The 18,770-nt window shown below is 37.5% G+C and overlaps 3 protein-coding genes across 4 annotated transcripts; all 3 read right to left on the bottom strand.

The window, feature by feature from the left end:
- Nucleotides 1–1,322: 1,322 nt before the first annotated feature.
- LOC105932603 (extracellular calcium-sensing receptor-like) lies at nucleotides 1,323–4,859 on the bottom strand. Its single transcript, XM_036128885.1, has 6 exons — nucleotides 4,738–4,859; nucleotides 4,264–4,546; nucleotides 3,345–4,136; nucleotides 2,943–3,170; nucleotides 2,680–2,803; nucleotides 1,323–2,230 (listed from the first exon to the last, which is right to left on the bottom strand). Exons 1-6 carry the CDS (start codon nucleotides 4,767–4,769, stop codon nucleotides 1,323–1,325), a joined length of 2,367 nt encoding a protein of 788 aa, XP_035984778.1. The 5' UTR covers nucleotides 4,770–4,859.
- Nucleotides 4,860–7,862: 3,003 nt separating this feature from the next.
- LOC105932557 (extracellular calcium-sensing receptor-like) lies at nucleotides 7,863–11,551 on the bottom strand. Its single transcript, XM_036128882.1, has 6 exons — nucleotides 11,400–11,551; nucleotides 10,911–11,193; nucleotides 10,009–10,800; nucleotides 9,656–9,883; nucleotides 9,396–9,519; nucleotides 7,863–8,790 (listed from the first exon to the last, which is right to left on the bottom strand). The coding sequence occupies exons 1-6, from the start codon at nucleotides 11,429–11,431 to the stop codon at nucleotides 7,877–7,879; spliced, it is 2,373 nt and encodes a 790-aa protein (XP_035984775.1). The 5' UTR covers nucleotides 11,432–11,551; the 3' UTR covers nucleotides 7,863–7,876.
- Nucleotides 11,552–14,339: 2,788 nt separating this feature from the next.
- On the bottom strand, nucleotides 14,340–18,511 carry LOC118558375 (extracellular calcium-sensing receptor-like). 2 transcript variants are annotated; one of them, XM_036128907.1, is made up of 6 exons: nucleotides 18,172–18,511; nucleotides 17,183–17,974; nucleotides 16,856–17,083; nucleotides 16,622–16,745; nucleotides 15,354–15,629; nucleotides 14,340–15,272 (listed from the first exon to the last, which is right to left on the bottom strand). In XM_036128907.1, the coding sequence occupies exons 1-6, from the start codon at nucleotides 18,433–18,435 to the stop codon at nucleotides 14,716–14,718; spliced, it is 2,241 nt and encodes a 746-aa protein (XP_035984800.1). In that variant the 5' UTR covers nucleotides 18,436–18,511; the 3' UTR covers nucleotides 14,340–14,715. The 2 variants fall into 2 exon arrangements, with proteins under 2 accessions (XP_035984800.1, XP_035984799.1); XM_036128906.1 differs by having other exon boundaries at nucleotides 14,340–15,629.
- Nucleotides 18,512–18,770: the final 259 nt, after the last annotated feature.

Below are 18,770 nucleotides of genomic sequence, written 5' to 3'. Positions count from 1 at the left end.
AGTTCGCTTGTGCCTTGGGCCGGCTCTGGCCCCAAACTCAGATCGTTCAATCAAAATACTGTAATTGCACACGTTACGTTTATGTTCTGCTAGATAGTGTGCAACCATCTAGTTTTGATTGGTCTTGTTGGCTCAGAGAAGGATTGATGTGACTCTTTTCTGTTCAATAAATTAACATTATCAGTAAGCCTTTATTTGAAATTTTAGGTATACAATGTAAATTGCCATTAGCTTATTTAAATGGATTTTCTAGTGTGTTGGTTTATGCTAATTTATCTGTTTCATTTAAAATTTATCAAAGTGAGGTCATATGCATTACAAAAAAATTAGTTGCTGCTATGTGTTGAGTTTTTGTGCCCCATTTAACACATCATGCCAGTGATGCCACAGGTGATAGGTAATCCACATATTCTTTTTTTTTTTTTGGTATGTTTTCTACTTAGTAGACAGTGTTTAATGTATTTTATAAAAGCAACATTAATATTCAATCTTTTCTTCCTTCTGTCTTACTGGTAACCCATGATGATTCATGATCAGACCATTCTGACGTGTAAAAACAAAAAAATATTTATTTTATTTTATCTATGTTCTGAACAATTCTGTAAAATGTGCAAAACACAATAACACAAATGCATACATTGAAAGAAATAAGACAATGTGGTAAATTCCTGAAACAATTTTTATTATTATTATTATTATTATTATTATTATTAATATTATTAATATTGTTATTATTATCCATCCATTTTCTGACCCGCTTAATCCCTCGTGGGGTCACGGGGGGTGCTGGTGCCTATCTCCAACATTCACTGGGTGAGAGGCGGGGTACACCCTGGACAGGTCGCTAGTCTGTCGCAGGGCAACACAGAGACAGACAGGACAAACAACCATTCACTCGCACACTCACACCTAAGGACAGTTTAAAGGAGCCAATTAACTTAACAGTCATGTTTTTGGACATTGGGAGGAAGCCGGAGTACCCGGAGAGAACCCACACATGCACAGGGAGAACATGCTAACTCCATGCAGAAAGGCCCAGGGTTGGATTTGAACCCAGAACCATCTTGCTGCAAGACAACAGCGCTACCCACTGCACCACTGTGCCCATTTATTATTATTATTATCCACTTAAATTAATTTGGAATCACCGAATCAATGACTAATCAGGTTTACAGCAATGGCTGATAAAAACAGCTTATTTCTGCTTTAACATAAATGAGGAAACAAGATGAACCAAAGTTAAGTGATTCTATATGGAAAATGTTCCAAAAAAAAACTAAATCTCATTCCAAAAGCATTTGATCATACATTGCTGTCATGAACTATTTTGATGGTCCAGTTCCTATCATATTCCTCTTTGTATTTTTCTCTGGTTTTATCAACATGATATAACATTTTGGGATGAAAATACAAATCAGCAATCCAAACGAAGAAGCAAGAATAGCAAAGATTTCTACAGCAACACTGAACTTCCCAGGAGAACTGACATACGCTGGAATAAAAGTGATCCAAACAGCACAGAATATTAGCATGCTGAAGGTGATAAATTTGGCTTCATTAAAATTATCAGGCAGCTTTCGAGCCAAAAAAGCACAAATAAAACATAATGTGGCAAGAAGTCCTATGTAGCCAAGCACAGCCCAGAAACCTGTAGCTGAACCCAGAGCACACTCCAAGATTATTTTGTCCTTGATTTCTTTAAAATTCCTGGATGGAAATGGAGGAGAAATTGTTAACCAGAGGATACAAATAAGAACTTGTATAAGTGTGAATCCCAGAACGACAAGCCTCTGCTGTGTAGGCCCAAACCATTTCATCACATTTCTGCCTGGGAGTGTTGCATTAAATGCCATTAAGACCACCATAGTTTTCCCCAGAACACAAGAGATGCAAAGTACAAAGGTGATGCCAAATGCTGTGTGGCGTAGCATACAGGACCACTCAGATGGCTCTCCGATAAAGGTCAGAGAGCAGAGGAAACACAAGGTTAAGGAGAAGAGCAGCAGGAAACTCAGCTCAGAATTGTTTGCCTTCACAAGAGGAGTTTTTTGGTATCTGACAAAAATTAGTGCAACAACCACAGTCATACACGTTCCGACTACAGATGCTACAGTGAGCAATGCTCCCATCATTTCTTGATGTGACAGAAACTCAGCCTCCTTCTGTATACAGGCATCTCTTCTTCTGTTTGGCCAGAATTCAATTGGGCACCTAACGCAGGTGACAGAATCTGAAAAATAACATTGAAACGATTTTAAACATTTCAAGCCTTAAATTTGTTATTTGTTAACTTTCACACAAAGTGATGCCATCAATAATTATCTCGTGAAAAATCACAACAGTGGGTGAGATACTTAAATATGTGCTCACATTTTGGTTTTGACTTTCTACATTAAAATAATTATCAGTATACGAGTCTCAAATCAAGTTATGACTATCATGTTGTTTGAATACTTTTAATAGCATTGAAAGTGCTTTATTATTATATTATTGAAATATATTTTATAATTTTAAAATCAGAGATTACACAATTTTAGTAATGTACAGTTATGAATATTTCTCATCAAAATATTTAAATATCTCTCATTACATCAGTGAATCAATCAAACAGTGTTTTTTTTTTTTTTTTTTTGATTGATTGATTTTAGAATATTTTCTGTGTATTAAATGTTACCTGACCTGAGCTGTTGCTTATTTCTCCCTCTGCACAACTTATACAATCAAAGCAACACATGGGTTTTCCTTTCTGGAGAACTTTACGTGTTCCTGGGGGACACTTCTCACTGCAAACCGAAACAGGTACCTGAATGGACACAAACGGCATAGGGATGAGGTAAAAAAAAAACATGTGAAATTTTCATGGGTCTTTTTGCTAAGACAGGTAGATAAATACGCTGCCATAACATGAGACTGAATAAGTTAAGTTTATGCAAGAATATTACCTGCGCTGAATTCCGTGCCCAGATTATAGACTTCTGTTGCACATTCATCTGTTTGTCGGCAGGTAAAGAGGCATCATAAAAACCGACTGTGACAAAGTCCACAGGGCCATTTTCTTTAGGCTGCCAGTTTATAATTTCATATTTGGCAGCTGGATCTCCATTCTCATTGAAGTAAACTTCATCTCCTTCCTTTGTTTTGAAGTGTATTCTTTTTATATTCTGTAAAATCTAAGAAATTAAGTATGAATACTTAATAAACTTTGTAAAGTTATCCTATCTCATGTACAAACATTTGTGAGATCTTATGTTTTGCATTTTAAAACATTTTCTTTAAGAACATTATTTAACTTAATTAAATTACATTCATTTTTAATTAAAAAATAATGTTGCTCTCAGACTCACCAAGAGTGGATCTAGCAGTGTTTTATTGTTACATGTGTTATTGCAACTTAGAACATTGTGGAGAGCATGGGCCACTGCATACACTCCTTTATACATATTGTTAAACATGGGCATGAGTGACATGTCAGTGAAGCTGTTTTCCACTCCAGTTAGATTCTCATGTCCAGTGCAGAGTCTCTGGATCTCATCTGAATTTGATTGTTTGACCTTGCAGTCGAATAATGCCTCCCAGAACTCAATAAACAAGTCGTTGTTTGTCATATAGAGTGGTTTCACATTGAGTATGAACTCTTTGAGACCACTGACATTTGCTTTCGGGATGGAAAGGCCTATGGCTCCATCTAAGATGTGATTATTATCTCTCGAGGCACTTTGAAAATCAAAGATCCAAGCCTCACTGCCGACCCACTGGTAGCCGGTCATGTTGTGGCTGGAAAGCACATGTAGGAAAACATCCATGTCAGCTTGGGAGAGGAAAGCAATAATCACCCTTGAGGTTGAAGACTTGATAATTTCAATTATCTTTTGTGTCTTGTCCCATGGATCTGTTCTGAAAAAGGCTAGAGAATATTCAAGGCAAATGCCTAACTGTGCTGCAGTTTCTGTGAATGCAGCCATGCCATTATTGCCATAATCGTCATTGGTTCTAACAGCTCCAACCCAAGTCCAGCCAAAGTGCTTCACCAACTGGGCCAGTGCTCTACTTTGATAGTAGTCACTGGGTATTGTTCTGAGAAATGAGGGATACTTGGATTTGTCACTGAGACAAGCACATGTGGCAAATTGACTTATCTAAAATAAAATGAATACACTGTCTTAGATCAGAAGGTGCTGTTTTTTCCCCCCATTTTCTTTTATCGTGTCACATTGTCTTTTATAATACTATCAAAAATGTGTAAGTTTTAACAACCATACTCACCAGTGGGACATTAAATGGTCCAATTACAGTAGCTATAGCCATGCTTGGAGATGACGATGCCTCTCCCATTATAGCCTGTACTTGTGCCGCTCTTGTACATGTCTCAGAAGTTGCAGACACATTTTCATTACCGTTAACCAAGGCCAGGGACACTTTAACACTTCTAGCAATGGATCCACATGTGTCATAAATTATATAGCCCAGCGAAATGCCTGGTAGTATGTCTGATCTGTTATTGATCTCTTCAATGGTGAAAAGCATTGCCTGGACTAACTGGAACTCTCTGAAATTCAAACTTGATTGAGAAGGTTTTAAACAGTTGGCATCATAATCAGTCCTTGATGAAAATAAAAACAATATTACAGTGAGAAATAAAAGTCCAAACATTTCAAAATCGAGTTTGAGTAAGATTTTTCTTATGTAAACCTTTTGCCAACACCAAAGCCTTTAATGACATCAAGTTAAATAGATTACCTGGTACACTGTAGGCGCAGAGGTTTTTCCATATAAGCAGTCTCTATTTCATTCCAGCTGACATGAAAAGAGAAGACTCCCCCCAGTATAAAGTCCCCGTCCTTAACAAGTTGAGGGTTCTCAGGATCTGCTCTATGTATGCATACTTTCTGTTCACCCTGAGAAAGATGTGCCAATAACAATAGATGCAAAAGAGCCCAACCCTGCTCCTGCTTTTTCATTACGTACATCATGCTAAGGGAACAAAGGTAAATCACTTGATAGCATCTCATACACATTAATTGAAGAGGAAGGTTTCCACTGATATTTATGGTATTATGGATTGGGATATGATTTAATAATAGCACAACAATTCATCTCTGTGGACCCTCAAGCTGGGGTGTGAGAGAGAACATGACAAATTTAAAAAAAAAGTGTTGTTGAGTTGAGTGTAGCTGGTTTTGATGAGGTCTTCTAGTAATTACGGTTATATTTCCTATCCTGTCAGTATTGTAAACGTATTTTTCATCCAATTTATAAATTTTTATATGGTTAAAACATAGTTAAAAGCAATTTAAAAACAACACGTTGTTGTTCTCAAAAGCACATTTGAACCGCTTAAGACACATCTTACTTTATTAGAATCTGAAAGCATTGTCTCTGTCTCTCTCCAAGGTCGGTCGTGCCTTTTCTCTCTCTGCAGCTTTTACCCCCCCCCCCCCCCCCCCCCCCCCTCTTCTGCTTTGCTATGTCATGTCTTTCTGAGCACTTTCTTCATATCAACCGAACTCTGAAAAACATGGATCTGGTAAGCTGGTCTCTCAATTTTATTGATACATTTTTTTCGACGGGTAGGCAACGGAAGGGGGACCCGTCCGGTCCTGATTTGACTTATTTTGTGAGATACACCCTAAATTCCTGGAGGAAAACGGTGTGTCTTTTGACCTTGTCATTCCTGGACGTTTGAAACTTTCACATTTGGATTAAGGATACTGGGATCTCTACTTATTGTTTTTTGTGGATTTTTGAAGTATCGGCAAATATAGCGGATGTCAGAGCCATTTGGCCTTGATCAGGCTGCCGGCTGCATGACGCGCTCAGTATGGTGGTGAACGGACAAACCTGGAAGGTGAATGGAGCAGAGCCAAAAAGCTGGCTGTGCTGGAACGCAGACTGGTGGTTGAACTCAAGTGGAGATGGGATAGCATCTAGAAGTGAAGCACGAAAAAGCCCAATAATTTGGAAAATTGGATTTACCATTTGGAGCCAGCAAAAGACTTAAAAGCTGACAGGAAAGGCAGTGCAGATTGTCTCATAACAAATAACATATTTGAATTCCCTCCCTATCTCAACTCCTGGATTGTTATGGCGGAGATTGCTCAGAAAAGCCCCCGGCTACCCCCCTCCCCCGCTGACACCTGTGGATGCTTTCCTGAACTGTGGGTCGGCTGATAACATCAAGGACAATGGGCTGTTTCGAGGAATGTGCCAAACGGCTGCGCTGAAATAGCAGCGGCCGACTGGCTGCGTTCCTTCGCAACGCAAAGAACGCACATTTTATACAGTCATTGTTTAAGTGTATGTGATGGACGGTTGTATTGAAACTGATTTTTCGATTGCAATGCCAATTGTAATTGACAATAAAATTTTATTGATTGATTGATTGATTGTGTGTTTTATGCACTAAAGCAATAATCCTTATTTTAATACTGTTAAAATACCATTCAAAATAATAAAAAAACAACACATTTTTACAGTACTGACTTTGAGGCCTATATCTGTTGTCACAAATTCATATCAGTATGTCTGCTCTATCCCCTTCTTCAAACTGGCAGTTGTTTAAAAGTAGTTGTATGATAATCTGTGACAAATCTTGACTGGTGTGTTTTTACCCGAGATGCTCTGAAATCTAAACTAAACATATAGCTTAAGGGAAAAAAAATGAGGTCATCATCTGTCTGCTTTTCACGTATTTATTTAGATTGGATTTGTCAAACCGAGTGGCCAATAGAGGGTGCAAGGGTTCTGTCATCACTCACCACATTACCTTAAATAAGACAATAACATAAAAATAAAATATTTCAAAATATATTTATGTATTTTTTTTAGTTGTGTTAGATAAATATTTAAAAGTTAATGATGAGTAAAGTTGTTTTGTTCATCGACGATGTCTGATTGGTTACGTATTTCCACTCTGGGGCGAAAAATCTTTGCCCCTGGACTCTCGTTAAAAGTTGTAAATGCGCAGTAGCTCCTCTTCAATACAAGAGATAAGACAATCCAGGGGCACACCTCTCCTGCATCTAGAGCTGAATGCAGCTTGATTTGCACATACCCTCCCGCCATGGGACGACGTTAGGGTTGACGTCATAGCTGTCTGTTATAAAGTTTGCCTGAATGACAGGTCGAGACACGGGAGTTGAAAACAATTGCACATAAATTAGACATGCCGCAAGAAAAATTTTATAGTTCAGTACAGTCACTCAAAAACACACTTTTTGAGAGAAGAACTTATCAAGAGAAGTTAGGCGTTTAAGAGCTCGAACCTGGTCAGCCAAATTCAGCAGTCCATAGACAGAGGAAGACAATACACTCACATTTTCCAGGGCCTGGTGTAGCAGCAAAGCTTGGCTAATGGCATGTAGTGAGGCTATTGCTTTATTCTGCTTTCCCTGCCTCCTTTTTCATCAGCATCTAACCCAGCATGGATTAAGGCAGGTACGACCTAATGCACTTTTCAGAAAAGGCAAAAAGACATGAACGGTCTGGGACTCATGGAAAATACACTGTGACTAACCATGTTTGGGAAAATAAACATTTGAGGAGAGATCATCATATCATTAAACATTCAAAGAATGTAATCATAATTTATTTATGAAGTAATGTATTTACTTTCAAAGCAATATAAAGTAATTTATTTACTTTAGAGGTGAATAATGTTGATGCAGTGAAAACAAATTAAGTTATCCATGTAATAAAATACACAGAGTTTACAATATTTGAAGCAAAAATAAATAAAAATATAAAAGAAAACAGTAAAAACTGCTCTACATGCTTCACATTTCTGAAGACACATCCTCAGTGTTTTAGTTTAAATATGTAAACAACTATGTTCATAATATATCTGAGGCTTTAGTTATATAATGTCTTAATACGAATATCAAGAGGATTTGGAAATCCCCTTGCCCATCATATTTCTTTTTGTATTTTTCTCTGGTTTCATTAATATGACATAACATTTCGGGATGAAAATACAAATTAGCAGTCCAAAAGTAGAGGCAAGAATTGCAAAGATTTCTACAGCAACACTAAACTTCCCAGGAGAACTGACATATGCTGGGATAAAGGTTATCCATACAGCACAAAATATCAGCATGCTAAAGGTGATAAATTTGGCTTCGTTGAAATTGTCAGGTAGTTTACGTGCTAGGAAAGCACAAATAAAACACAACATAGCAAGAAATCCTATGTAACCAAGGACAGCCCAGAAGCCAACAGAAGAGCCCAGGGAACACTCTAAGATGATTTTGTCTTTGAATTCTTTAAAATTTTTGGATGGAAATGGAGGAGAAATGATTAACCAGAGGACACAGATGACAACTTGTACAAGCGTGAAACCCAAAACACTAAATCTCTGCTGCGTAGGCCCAAACCATTTCATCACATTTCTGCCTGGGAGTGTAGCTTTAAATGCCATTAAAACTACTATTGTTTTCCCCAGAACACAAGAGATGCATAGAACAAACGCAATGCCAAATGATGTGTGACGCAGCATGCAGGACCAATCTGAGGGTTGCCCGATGAAAGTCAAAGAGCAGAGGAAACACAGCTTTAAGGAGAAGAGCAGCAGGAAGCTTAGCTCAGAGTTGTTTGCCCTCACAAGAGGAGTTTTCCTGTGTTTAACAAAAATGACTGCAATGACAATAGTCATACATGTTCCAAATAAAGAAGCTGCTGTGAGTAATGCTCCCATAATTTCTTTGTATGAAAGAAACACTGCCTCCTTTTTTATGCAGGCATCTCTCTTCTCATTTGACCAGGATTCCAGGGGGCATCTCACACAGGTAACAGAATCTGAAAAATCAAGTCAAAGATTTCAAAATAACATTTTTTAAATTGTCCAAGGTAGATTACTGTACATTGTTGCCTGAATAACATAAATCTTGTCTTTTTGTGTTAGTTTTAACTCCAACAGGAGTTGGATTTAACTCCAAACAGGAGTTAAATCTGAGCACAAAAAAGGACAACGGGTGTCCAATAAAATCAACAGAATCAAAATACTAGGGACCAAAGTAAGAAATGAGAGTAGTAAAGTAAATAACAAATTTGAATTTTTTTCCGTTTTTTTCTGACTTGCTTTCAGAAGCAAGAGTCTAAATTGTTTCTTGAGATAGCAATAGTTACTCAAGCATGGATACAAAGGGGAAACTTAAATCATAGTTCTTTTCAAATAATTAACACAAGTCAAGTGGTTTAATGTAATTTTGTTAAAAACTTGTCAGATACAGATCTTTATCTGGATGTTGTTTATCTTAAAGATGTCATGGATGTATATTTGTTGCATAAATAACTTAATATACATACATACCAAAGTCATTAACCCTTAAATTAATGTATGATATAAAACTTTATCTCTGGAACAACAAAGGTACAAAAGCATACATCAACTAATACCAAACCTGTACTGTTGCTTATTTCTCCATCTGCACATTTTATACAGTCATAGCAGCACACAGGTTTTCCTTTCTGTAAAACTTTGCGTGTTCCCGGTAGACACTTTGCATTGCAAACAGAGACAGGCACCTAAACCAACAAATGCAATGAAGGGAATATAAAATAGATTTCAATCAAAACTTGGCTTTTCAAATTTTGATGTAAGAAAAGTATGAACATTTTGAAAAGTGCAATTATCAGTTGTAGTTTTAAACATACAGATTACCTCTTTAGAGTTATCTGCCCAAATTAAAGACGCATTTTGTAGATTCATCTGTTTGTCTGGAGGCAAGGAGGCATCATAAAGACCAACTGTGACAAAATCCACAATGCCATTGTCTTTTCTGTGCCAGTTTATAATTTCATACTTTGCTGCTGGATCTCCATTTTCATTAAAATATACATCCTCTCCTTCTTTTGTTTTGAAGTGAATACGTTTTATGTGATGTAAAACCTTCAGAAATAAGCATGAAAACTTGTCAAGTATAAAATAGTTCACCAACCATTGTGCTCTATTATTTAAGCTATTTTCTAATATTTCGTTCCTCTAACTTAAATCAAAGTTTACAGTGAGCTTACCGTTAATGGATTAAGATTTATAGTACTATTACATGTTTGATTACAGCTGAGGATATTGTGCAGAGCATGGGCCACAGCATACACTCCTTTATACATGTTGTTAAAGATGGACATGTGTGACATGTCAGTAAAAATGTTTTCCACTCCAGTTAGATCTTCACGTCCAGTACACTCTCTCTGTATTTCTGTTGATTTTGACTGCTTAAATTTACAACTAAATAACCCTTCCCAGAATTCTGTAAACAAGTCATTGTTTGACGAGTTGAGTGGCTTCACGTTGAACATGAACTCTCTGAGACCACTGACATGTGCTTTGGGGATGTAAAGGCCTACCGCTCCATCCAGAATGTGATTCTCATCTCTTGATGCAGTTTGAGAATCAAAGATCCAGGCCTCTGTACCCACCCACTGGTACCCGGTCAAGTTGTATTTTGACAAGTGTTGTATAAGCACATCCATATCCATGTGAGAGAGGAAACCTACAACAACTTTTGATGTTGAGGCCTTGATAATTTCCATCAACCTTTGTATTTTGTCAGATGAATCTGTTCTAAAAAAAGTTAAGGAATATTCCAGACAAATACCCAGCTGTTGTGCAGTTTCTGTAAATATAGCCATGCCATTATTGCCATAATCTTCATTTGATCGAACAGCTCCAACCCAAGTCCATCCAAAGTGCTTTACTAACTGTGCCAGAGCTCTGCTTTGGTAGTAATCACTGGGTATTGTTCTGAGAAATGACGGGTATTTGGATTTATCACTGAGACAAGCACATGTGGCAAAATGGCTGATCTAAAAGTATAAATACAAGTAACGCATCTCACATTTCTTAAGTAAAAACCTTAATATTGATGTAAACTGGTATTGTTCATAGCTGTGTAATGTGTATAAGTCCTACTTACCAGTGGGATATAAAAAGGTCCAATGACAGTAGCTATAGCCATGCTCGGAGATGAAGACGCTTCCCCCATTATGGCCTGAACATGTGCAGGTTTTGTGCATGCCTTTAAAGTGTCAGACATATTTGCATTACTGTTTACCAAGGCTAGTGCACCTTTAATACTTCTGGCAATGGAGCCACAAGAATCATATATTTTATAGCCCAGAGAGATGTCTGGTAGTAGGTCCGATCGGTTATTTATCTCCTCAATGGCAAAAAGCATTGCCTGGGCTAACTGGAATTCTCTGAAATTCAAACTTGATTCAAATAGTTATAAATAATTGGCATAATAATCAGTGTCTTCTGGAAATAAATAATATAGTGAAATGAAAGCAAACAAAACGTCTGCTATGTGCAAAACATGTTTTTTTTATCTGAGTCAATACATATTCTTTTTACACCAATTCATTAGACACAACATATATAAATTAATTACTGGTAGACAAGTTACCTTGTGCATTGCAATGGCAGAGGTTTTTCCATGTATGTATTCTCTCTTTCATTCCAGCTAGTGTGGAAAGAGAAGAGTCCTCCTAACAAAATGTCTCCATCCACAACCAGTTGAGGGTTTTCAGGGTCTCCTCTCTGCTTGCATATCTGTTCCTCTGCCTGGTAGAGAGATGTCACCAAGAACAGGTGTATGATTGGCCACCTCTGCATGAACGTCATGTTGAGTAAAACTGCTTAATAGCATAACATGTACCTTACTGTAGCTGGAAGACTCGCATTGATATTTATGCAGCTTGGAGCAGCACAGGACATTATATGAAATCAGTGAATATACCTCTCTGTGGACCTAAAAGGTGGGGCAAGAAGAATCTATGTTCTGTGAGAACATGTGATTTTGGAATTTGTGTTTCTTCTTTTGGCAAACATTTTATTTTGTGATGGATTTATTACTAAGTCTGCTAAATACCAACTTTTATGAAAAAAATAAAACCCATATCCTTACTTATATGAAACAATTTATTTACCATGCATTTCTCAAATTACTACATTAAGTCATTGTGAGAAATGTCCTTTATAAACCATTATCAAATACCCTTTAATCTGAGAAATGAGCTCTCTGCAGACAATATCCAAATCAACCCACAACCCATAATTTACTAAAACGTCTTCTATACAAATGCTCTAAATGCTTCACGTTAACAAGGTAGAAAACTGCAATTTGGAGTCAAACTTATAAAAACGTATTGTATCATATTATTGTTACTGTCATGGTTGAGTTTTGGTTTGGCTTTGTTTTTCTGTTACTTTCATTTTTTCATCTCTTTTGGGTTAGGTTTGACTTTATTTATTGTTAGTTTTCAGTCATCAGTTATTTTCTGTCAATTTTCACTTCTCCTCCTCAGCAGTCAGTCACACCTGTTATCATTTGCTGGTTAATTAGTCAGACCCTGGTGTCACCTGTCAGTTCTCTATTTAAACCTCCCTCTGTCTTTAGTTCAGCACTGGGCCGTCATCATCACTCCACACCTCTCCATGCCAGTCCCCGTTTGCCTTGGAAGCTTTGTTTTTGCTCCTGTTAAGGTTAGTCCAGTCAGTCACTCTAAAGACTGTTTGTTCTCTGTTTGTCCCTGGAGAGGTTCTGCTCTGTGCCCTGTTGTCTCTCAAGTTCTGCTAACCTGACTAGCCGCCCTGGAGGAGTTCTGCTCTGTGCCCTGTTGTCTCTCAGTTCTGCTAACCTGACTAGCCGCCCTGGAGAAGTTCAGCTCTGAGCCTCGGTGTCTCTCTAGTTCTGCTAACCTGACTAGCCGCCCTGGAGAAGCTCAGCTCTGAGCCCTGGTGTCTCTCAAGTTCGGCTAACCTGACTAGCCGCCCTGGTGAAGCTCAGCTCTGTGCCCTGGTGTCTTCTATGAACTGCTAACCTGAGTGCTACGAGGCCTACTAGCCGAGCAACACCAAGCAAGGGTGGACTCTCTGTCTCCGGTCCGTCAGCTCCTGCCATCACCTTCTCTCCGTTCCTGTACAACCAGCTCCTCTGGCCTCATCAAACCTCCACCCATCAACCTTGTAATAAATACTCTCAAACTTTTAGTCCCGTGTGTGCATCCTGAGTTTATCGGTAAACAAAATCGTGACAGTTACTATTCATTACTACAAAGTTTCCACTATTTGTAAAATGTTTTATTTAGAAATGTTTGGTGTTTAAATTTAGATCCATTACATTTATGTCCAAAATGTGAATTGCTGGGTTTAATTCATTATTTACTTTAATTTAGTCGTAAATATCCAACTGTCTTTTTATATCACTACGTGATTTTAATTAGTCGATGCCCACTGCTGATTTACTTATATGTTTTGCGTTACAAATAAAGTTTGTAACACAGCTGATGTTGTGTCTGAGCCTCTATCATTGGCTGTCGACAACTTGTACATGTGGATGGATCAGTGATCAGTTCATACTACCCAACTGGGTCCAGCTACTGCTCAAAAAATTAAAACATATTTGTGTGACTGCGGGTGAGGTTGGCTGTAGAAACATTTCTCCAAACTAATAAGTGATTCAGTGACTCAACACCCCCCCAAAAAAAAATTAATAAAATGTTGAGTAGGTCCTCTCTCGACGGGTTCTTCGTTGTTGAAATGTTTCATATCTTCTGAAAAATCTTCAATCTGAAGAGTTGTAGGTGAAATCAACCTTGCAAGCAATACCTTTGCATAGTGGATCAACCAGTTTAACCATGACAATCAAAACTGGTTGCTCACATGCAAAAGAGGACCATCAACCTAACAACCAATCATTAGTGCTTTGATGGCTGCTTATTGTTCCCAGGGGGCTGAGTCATGCTTGCAATAACAGCATTGTAAGAGGGGGACAAATGGACACAGGGCGTGCTGCATGCTGTAGGATTCTTCCTATTAAAGGGGGATTTGCCTTTCTGCTGTCGCTACATGCATACGCCATATGAGGGATTGCTGTAAAGTCAATGACACAATTTAAGCGACTGTCTATTGTCTAGCTGGAGTTCCTTAGATAGAATACGTTTTCATCAACTGACTGTGTAAAGTCCCCGGAGATGACATATCTTGTAAGTTGGCGCTACATAAATAAACTGAATTGAATTGAACCACTCCCATATGTATTTATTTGTGTTTTGTCTTATACCCATTAAGCACTTTATACCCACTTATCGGTATAAATCACTTTGAGGTATTTATACCAATAAAGCACAGATGAATTGTGCAATATTATCCTATCTTATCTTTTCATCTGACTCAACTTAAACACATTGTACTTTTCTCATTGTTGTAAACCACAAAGAAAGTTTATTTAATTAGTATTCTACAATGTTGAAACGATAGGTTTGCAAGCTGACTGGCCACACCTGTCGTTCAAGTTTTTACAATTTAAACAACTTTTGAAGGACAGAAAGGGAGAAACCTGAACTAAAAAAGTTTGTGAAGGTGGACAACAGTGAAGTGAAGCCAGTAGACCATGTGTGTTTTTGCCTTGGTAGATGGAACATTTTACTTTTCAATACAGAAGCACAAATACATGTACAAAAACCACAAGGAAGACAAAATGTTTGTGGAAATGATATCAGATAAGAAGCTACATGGTCTCTAAAGCTACACCAGCTGCTTAGAGTATCCAAATGACTTGCCCCTTGGAGGTTAGTTTTTTATGGATAAAGCATTGTTTTTATGCTACACAGAAACTTAGTTCATTAATACACCCCTTTGTCAAAAATTACCATATAAAATGTTATATAAACATATATATATACACAGTATTTTGTTTTTTAGTGGTTGCAAATTAACAATCAAAATGAGTTTGATACCCCCTTCCCCATCAAATTCTTTTTTGTGTTTTTTTCTGGTTTCAGTAGCATCACATAACATTTAGGGAAGAAAATACAAATTAGCAATCCAAACGTTGAGGCTAGAATAGCAAAAATTTCTACTGCAACACTTAACTTCCCAGGCGAGCTGACATATGCTGGGATAAAAGTGATCCACACAGCACAGAATATCAGCATGCTGAATGTTATAAACTTAGCTTCATTGAAGTTATCAGGTAGTTTCCGAGCCAAAAAAGCCAAAGTAAAACACAACACAGCAAGAAGTCCTATGTACCCAAGCACAGACCAGAAGCCTACAGGTGAGCCCAGAGCGCACTCCAAGATGATTTTGTCTTTCATTTCTTTAAAATTCCTAAATGGAAAAGGAGGTGAAATTGTTAACCACAGGATGCATATGGTTACTTGTATAACAGTGAAAGTAAGAACGCTGAGTCTTTGCTGTGTTGGCCCAAACCACTTCATCACATTTCTTCCTGGTAGCGTGGCTTTAAATGCCATTAACACCACTATTGTTTTCCCTAGAACACAAGAGAGGCAAAGGACAAAGGTGATGCCAAATGCTGTGTGACGCAGCATGCAGGACCACTCGGAGGGCTCACCAATAAAAGTCAGAGAGCAGAGGAAGCACAAAGTCAAGGAGAAGAGCAGCAGGAAGCTCAGCTCAGAGTTGTTTGCCTTGACAAGAGGAGTATTTCTGTATCTGAAGAAAATGACTGCAACAATGGAAGTCAGGCATGTTCCAAATAAAGAGGCTGCAGTAAGCAACGCTCCCATAATTTCCCCATATGAAAGAAACACAGGCTCTTTCTTTATACAGGCATCCCTTTCCTCATTTGACCAGGTTTCAAGGGGGCATCTCTCACACGTGATAGAATCTGCAAAAACCATGATCCACAAAAATGTTATGCTTACAAAGCAGAATTGTTTTTTTCATATCTGAAGGTACTAAGTGAAGATAACCTTAAGCCTTGAGTAAACCCCTATTTATTTATTTATTTATTTGTATTACAAAGAGCAGGGATATCTTGTGGTCTTTTAATTTTTTTCAGGGAAATATTTAATATTAGCAGGGTATTGTCAAACAAAAAATACTGTGCTAATTTGACTTCCATATTTAGGCTCTAAATTAGGCACAAACAAAGGCAACCTTTTTTGTTGCTCTGTATTGCAGAAAATGTCACTGAACCTGTCATTAACAGTAAGACAGATGTATACAAATTATGTTAAACATAAACAGGACTTTTGAACATTTAGCACTTTTAACGTCCTACTGAGTCATTAACACTTAACCACTTTTGTGGATATGTGCTATCACAAAATCCGTCAGAATGTCCAACTATGAACAGAATGAGTTTTTTACTGTATTTGGCCTTGGTGGTCTCCACTTGATAATCATAGTTCTAAAACTCTTATATTGATTTTCAGAGCGGACAACATGTTGTTCAGAAAATGCATTTAGTCCCCTTGAGTCATTGCCTTTGAAGAAAAAGGTTTTACTACAATTACAGCTGCATGTCTTAAGCTACGTCTCTACCAGTTTAACACATCACAAACTGAGATTTTTGGCTGTTCTCTGCAGAAAAAAAAAGCTCAGTCGGCTTGGATTGAGAAAATCCGTTTTTAAGTTTTGCAACATATTCTTAGTTAGATTGAGGTATAAACTCTTGAACATCCCAAAACATGAACATGCTTTCTTATTCTTACAAAAATGATACAATAAAGTGATGTTATTTCTGAGAGTTTGTTTGATACAATTTCTTAAAAGTTATGCACTAGAAATATTACAACAATGTAGTATTTCTTAAAACGTCCAACTTTCTTTTGTGCTATACAGAAATTTAAAACGTTGCATAAGAAAGTACTTAACCTGTACTGTTACTTATTTCTCCCTCAGCACATTTTACACAGTCATGGCAGCAAATGGGTTTTCCTTTCTGTAGCACTTTGCGTGTTCCTGGTGGACATGTTTCACTGCATACTGACTCAGGGACCTGCATTAAAACAGCATAATTGAAATGTGATGTTCTCACAAACTTTGTTTAATAACTTAGATGAATAAACATGTTATGTGAAACTATAAAAATGTTGACAGGGTAAATACCTTCAATGAGTTCTGTGCCCAAATTAGAGATTTGTTTGTTAAATTCAGCTTTTTACCAGCAGGTAATGTTGCATCATAAAGACCAACAGTGACAAAGTTCACTATATTGCTTTCTCCTGGTTGCCAGTTGATTATTTCATATGTTGCAGCTGGATCTCCATTCTCATTAAAATATATATCATCCCCTTCCTTTGTTTTGAAATTAATTTTCCTTATGTGCTGTAAAATCTATAATATTTTGATTTACATAAAAATGCAATGAACATCTTAGATTTACATTGTCTTAAGGAAATGTATTTGTTGTTTCAAGTTAAGAAATAAACTCACCATGTATGGATCTAGTTGCACATTGTTGTTACACGTTGTATTGCAGCTGAGGAGTTCATGCAGAGAATGAGCTAAAGCATACACTCCTTTATAGACATTGTTAAAGATAGGCATTAGTGACATGTCGGTGAAGCTGTTTTCCACTATTGTCAGGTCCTCATTTCCAGTACATTTGCTTGGTAATTCATCTGATTTTGACTCCTTGAACTTACAGTTAAACATTGCCTCCCAAAACTCAGTAAATAACTCACTGTTGGATGAATTCAGAGGCTTTACATCAAACATGAACTCTCTGAGGCCACTGACTTGTGCTTTGGGGATGGAAAGGCCTAAAGCTCCATCCAATATGTGATTCTTATCCATTGCTGCAATTTGAGAGTCAGAAATCCAAGACTCACTGCCAACCCACTGATACCCAGTTAAGTTGTGGTTGGACAACTCGTGAATTAGCACATCCATGTCCATGTGGGAAAGGAAAGCAATAATAACTTTGGAGGTGGAGGACTTCATAATTTCAATGATCTTTTGTATTTTGTCCAATGGATCTGTTCTAAAGAAAGAAACAGAATATTCCAGACAAATACCCAACTGCTCCGCGGTTTCAGTGAATGTAGCCATTCCATTATTGCCATAATCATCATTGGTTCTAACAGCTCCAACCCAATTCCACCCAAAATATTTGACCAAATGAGCCAGAGCTCTACTCTGAAAGTAGTCGCTGGGTACTGTTCTGAGAAATGATGGATACTTGGTCTTATCGCTGAGACAAGCACACGTGGCAAAGTGGCTGATCTGAAAGAAAACAGTGGGAAATATAAATGCAGTAACAAAAGATGAAAGTGTGCTTTATGACAGTGATTCATATAGCTTGTCATGCATTACATAACAAGTAATAATAATTAACTACAATTGTTTTATCAAAATTACAAGCAGTTGTTGTTTTTTTGTTTTTTTACCTAAACATTATACATTTTATCAGTGCTACCCACCATTGGGATATTGAATGGTCCAATGACCGTAGCTATTGCTGTGCTTGGAGAGGAGGAGGTTTCTCCCATTATGCCCCGCACTTGTGCTGATCTCACACACAGGCTCTCAGAGGTTGAAGACACATTGTTGTTATCATTTGTCAAAGCTAGTGCGACTTTTACACTTCTGGCAATAGAACCACATGTGTCGTAGATATAATAACCAAGTGACATCCCTGGCAGTATTTCTGTGCTGTTATTTATCTCCTCAATCGCAAAAAGCATAGACTGAGCAAACTGGAACTCTCTGAAATTCAAACTTTATTAAGAGTTACAAAAGGTTTACTTAAACACAGGAATATAATAATAAATAAAAATATTATTTTTGCATACTGCAAAGCAAAACCAGAACTCACAAAACAGATTTACATTGCGTAATTTACCTGATACATTCCAGAGGCAGAGGTTTTTGTCTATAAGTGTACTCTCTGTTCTTCCAGCTGCTATGAAAGGAGAAGATTCCACCCAGCATAATGTCTCCTTCCTTGAACAGCTGCGGGATCTCAAGATCCCCTATCTGCCTGCAGAATGGCTCCTCAGTCTGTGAGAAAGACACTAAT

Source organism: Fundulus heteroclitus, unplaced genomic scaffold (assembly GCF_011125445.2).
Source record: "Fundulus heteroclitus isolate FHET01 unplaced genomic scaffold, MU-UCD_Fhet_4.1 scaffold_124, whole genome shotgun sequence".
Classification (NCBI taxonomy): Eukaryota; Metazoa; Chordata; class Actinopteri; order Cyprinodontiformes; family Fundulidae; genus Fundulus; species Fundulus heteroclitus.
This window is presented reverse-complemented; position numbering and strand designations above follow the sequence as displayed.

What these genes read in the sequence shown, in the direction of transcription:
- LOC105932557 (XM_036128882.1), bottom strand. Translation starts at nt 11,431, where the DNA reads ATGGAAAAACCTCTGCCATTGCAATGCACAAG. An exon ending in TAAATCTTAATCCATTAACG is followed by an intron (nt 9,884 to 10,008) that starts GTAAGCTCACTG and finishes TTATTTCTGAAG; the next exon opens with GTTTTACATCACATAAAACG. An exon ending in AGAAATAAGCAACAGTACAG is followed by an intron (nt 8,791 to 9,395) that starts GTTTGGTATTAG and finishes TTGATTTTTCAG; the next exon opens with ATTCTGTTACCTGTGTGAGA.
- LOC118558375 (XM_036128906.1), bottom strand. Translation starts at nt 18,435, where the DNA reads ATGCTTTTTGCGATTGAGGAGATAAATAACAGCACAGAAATACTGCCA. An exon ending in TGCAACTAGATCCATACATG is followed by an intron (nt 17,084 to 17,182) that starts GTGAGTTTATTT and finishes AAAATATTATAG; the next exon opens with ATTTTACAGCACATAAGGAA. An exon ending in GGGCACAGAACTCATTGAAG is followed by an intron (nt 16,746 to 16,855) that starts GTATTTACCCTG and finishes GTTTTAATGCAG; the next exon opens with GTCCCTGAGTCAGTATGCAG.
- LOC105932603 (XM_036128885.1), bottom strand. Translation starts at nt 4,769, where the DNA reads ATGGAAAAACCTCTGCGCCTACAGTGTACCAG. An exon ending in CACTGCTAGATCCACTCTTG is followed by an intron (nt 3,171 to 3,344) that starts GTGAGTCTGAGA and finishes TTAATTTCTTAG; the next exon opens with ATTTTACAGAATATAAAAAG. An exon ending in GGGCACGGAATTCAGCGCAG is followed by an intron (nt 2,804 to 2,942) that starts GTAATATTCTTG and finishes GTGTCCATTCAG; the next exon opens with GTACCTGTTTCGGTTTGCAG.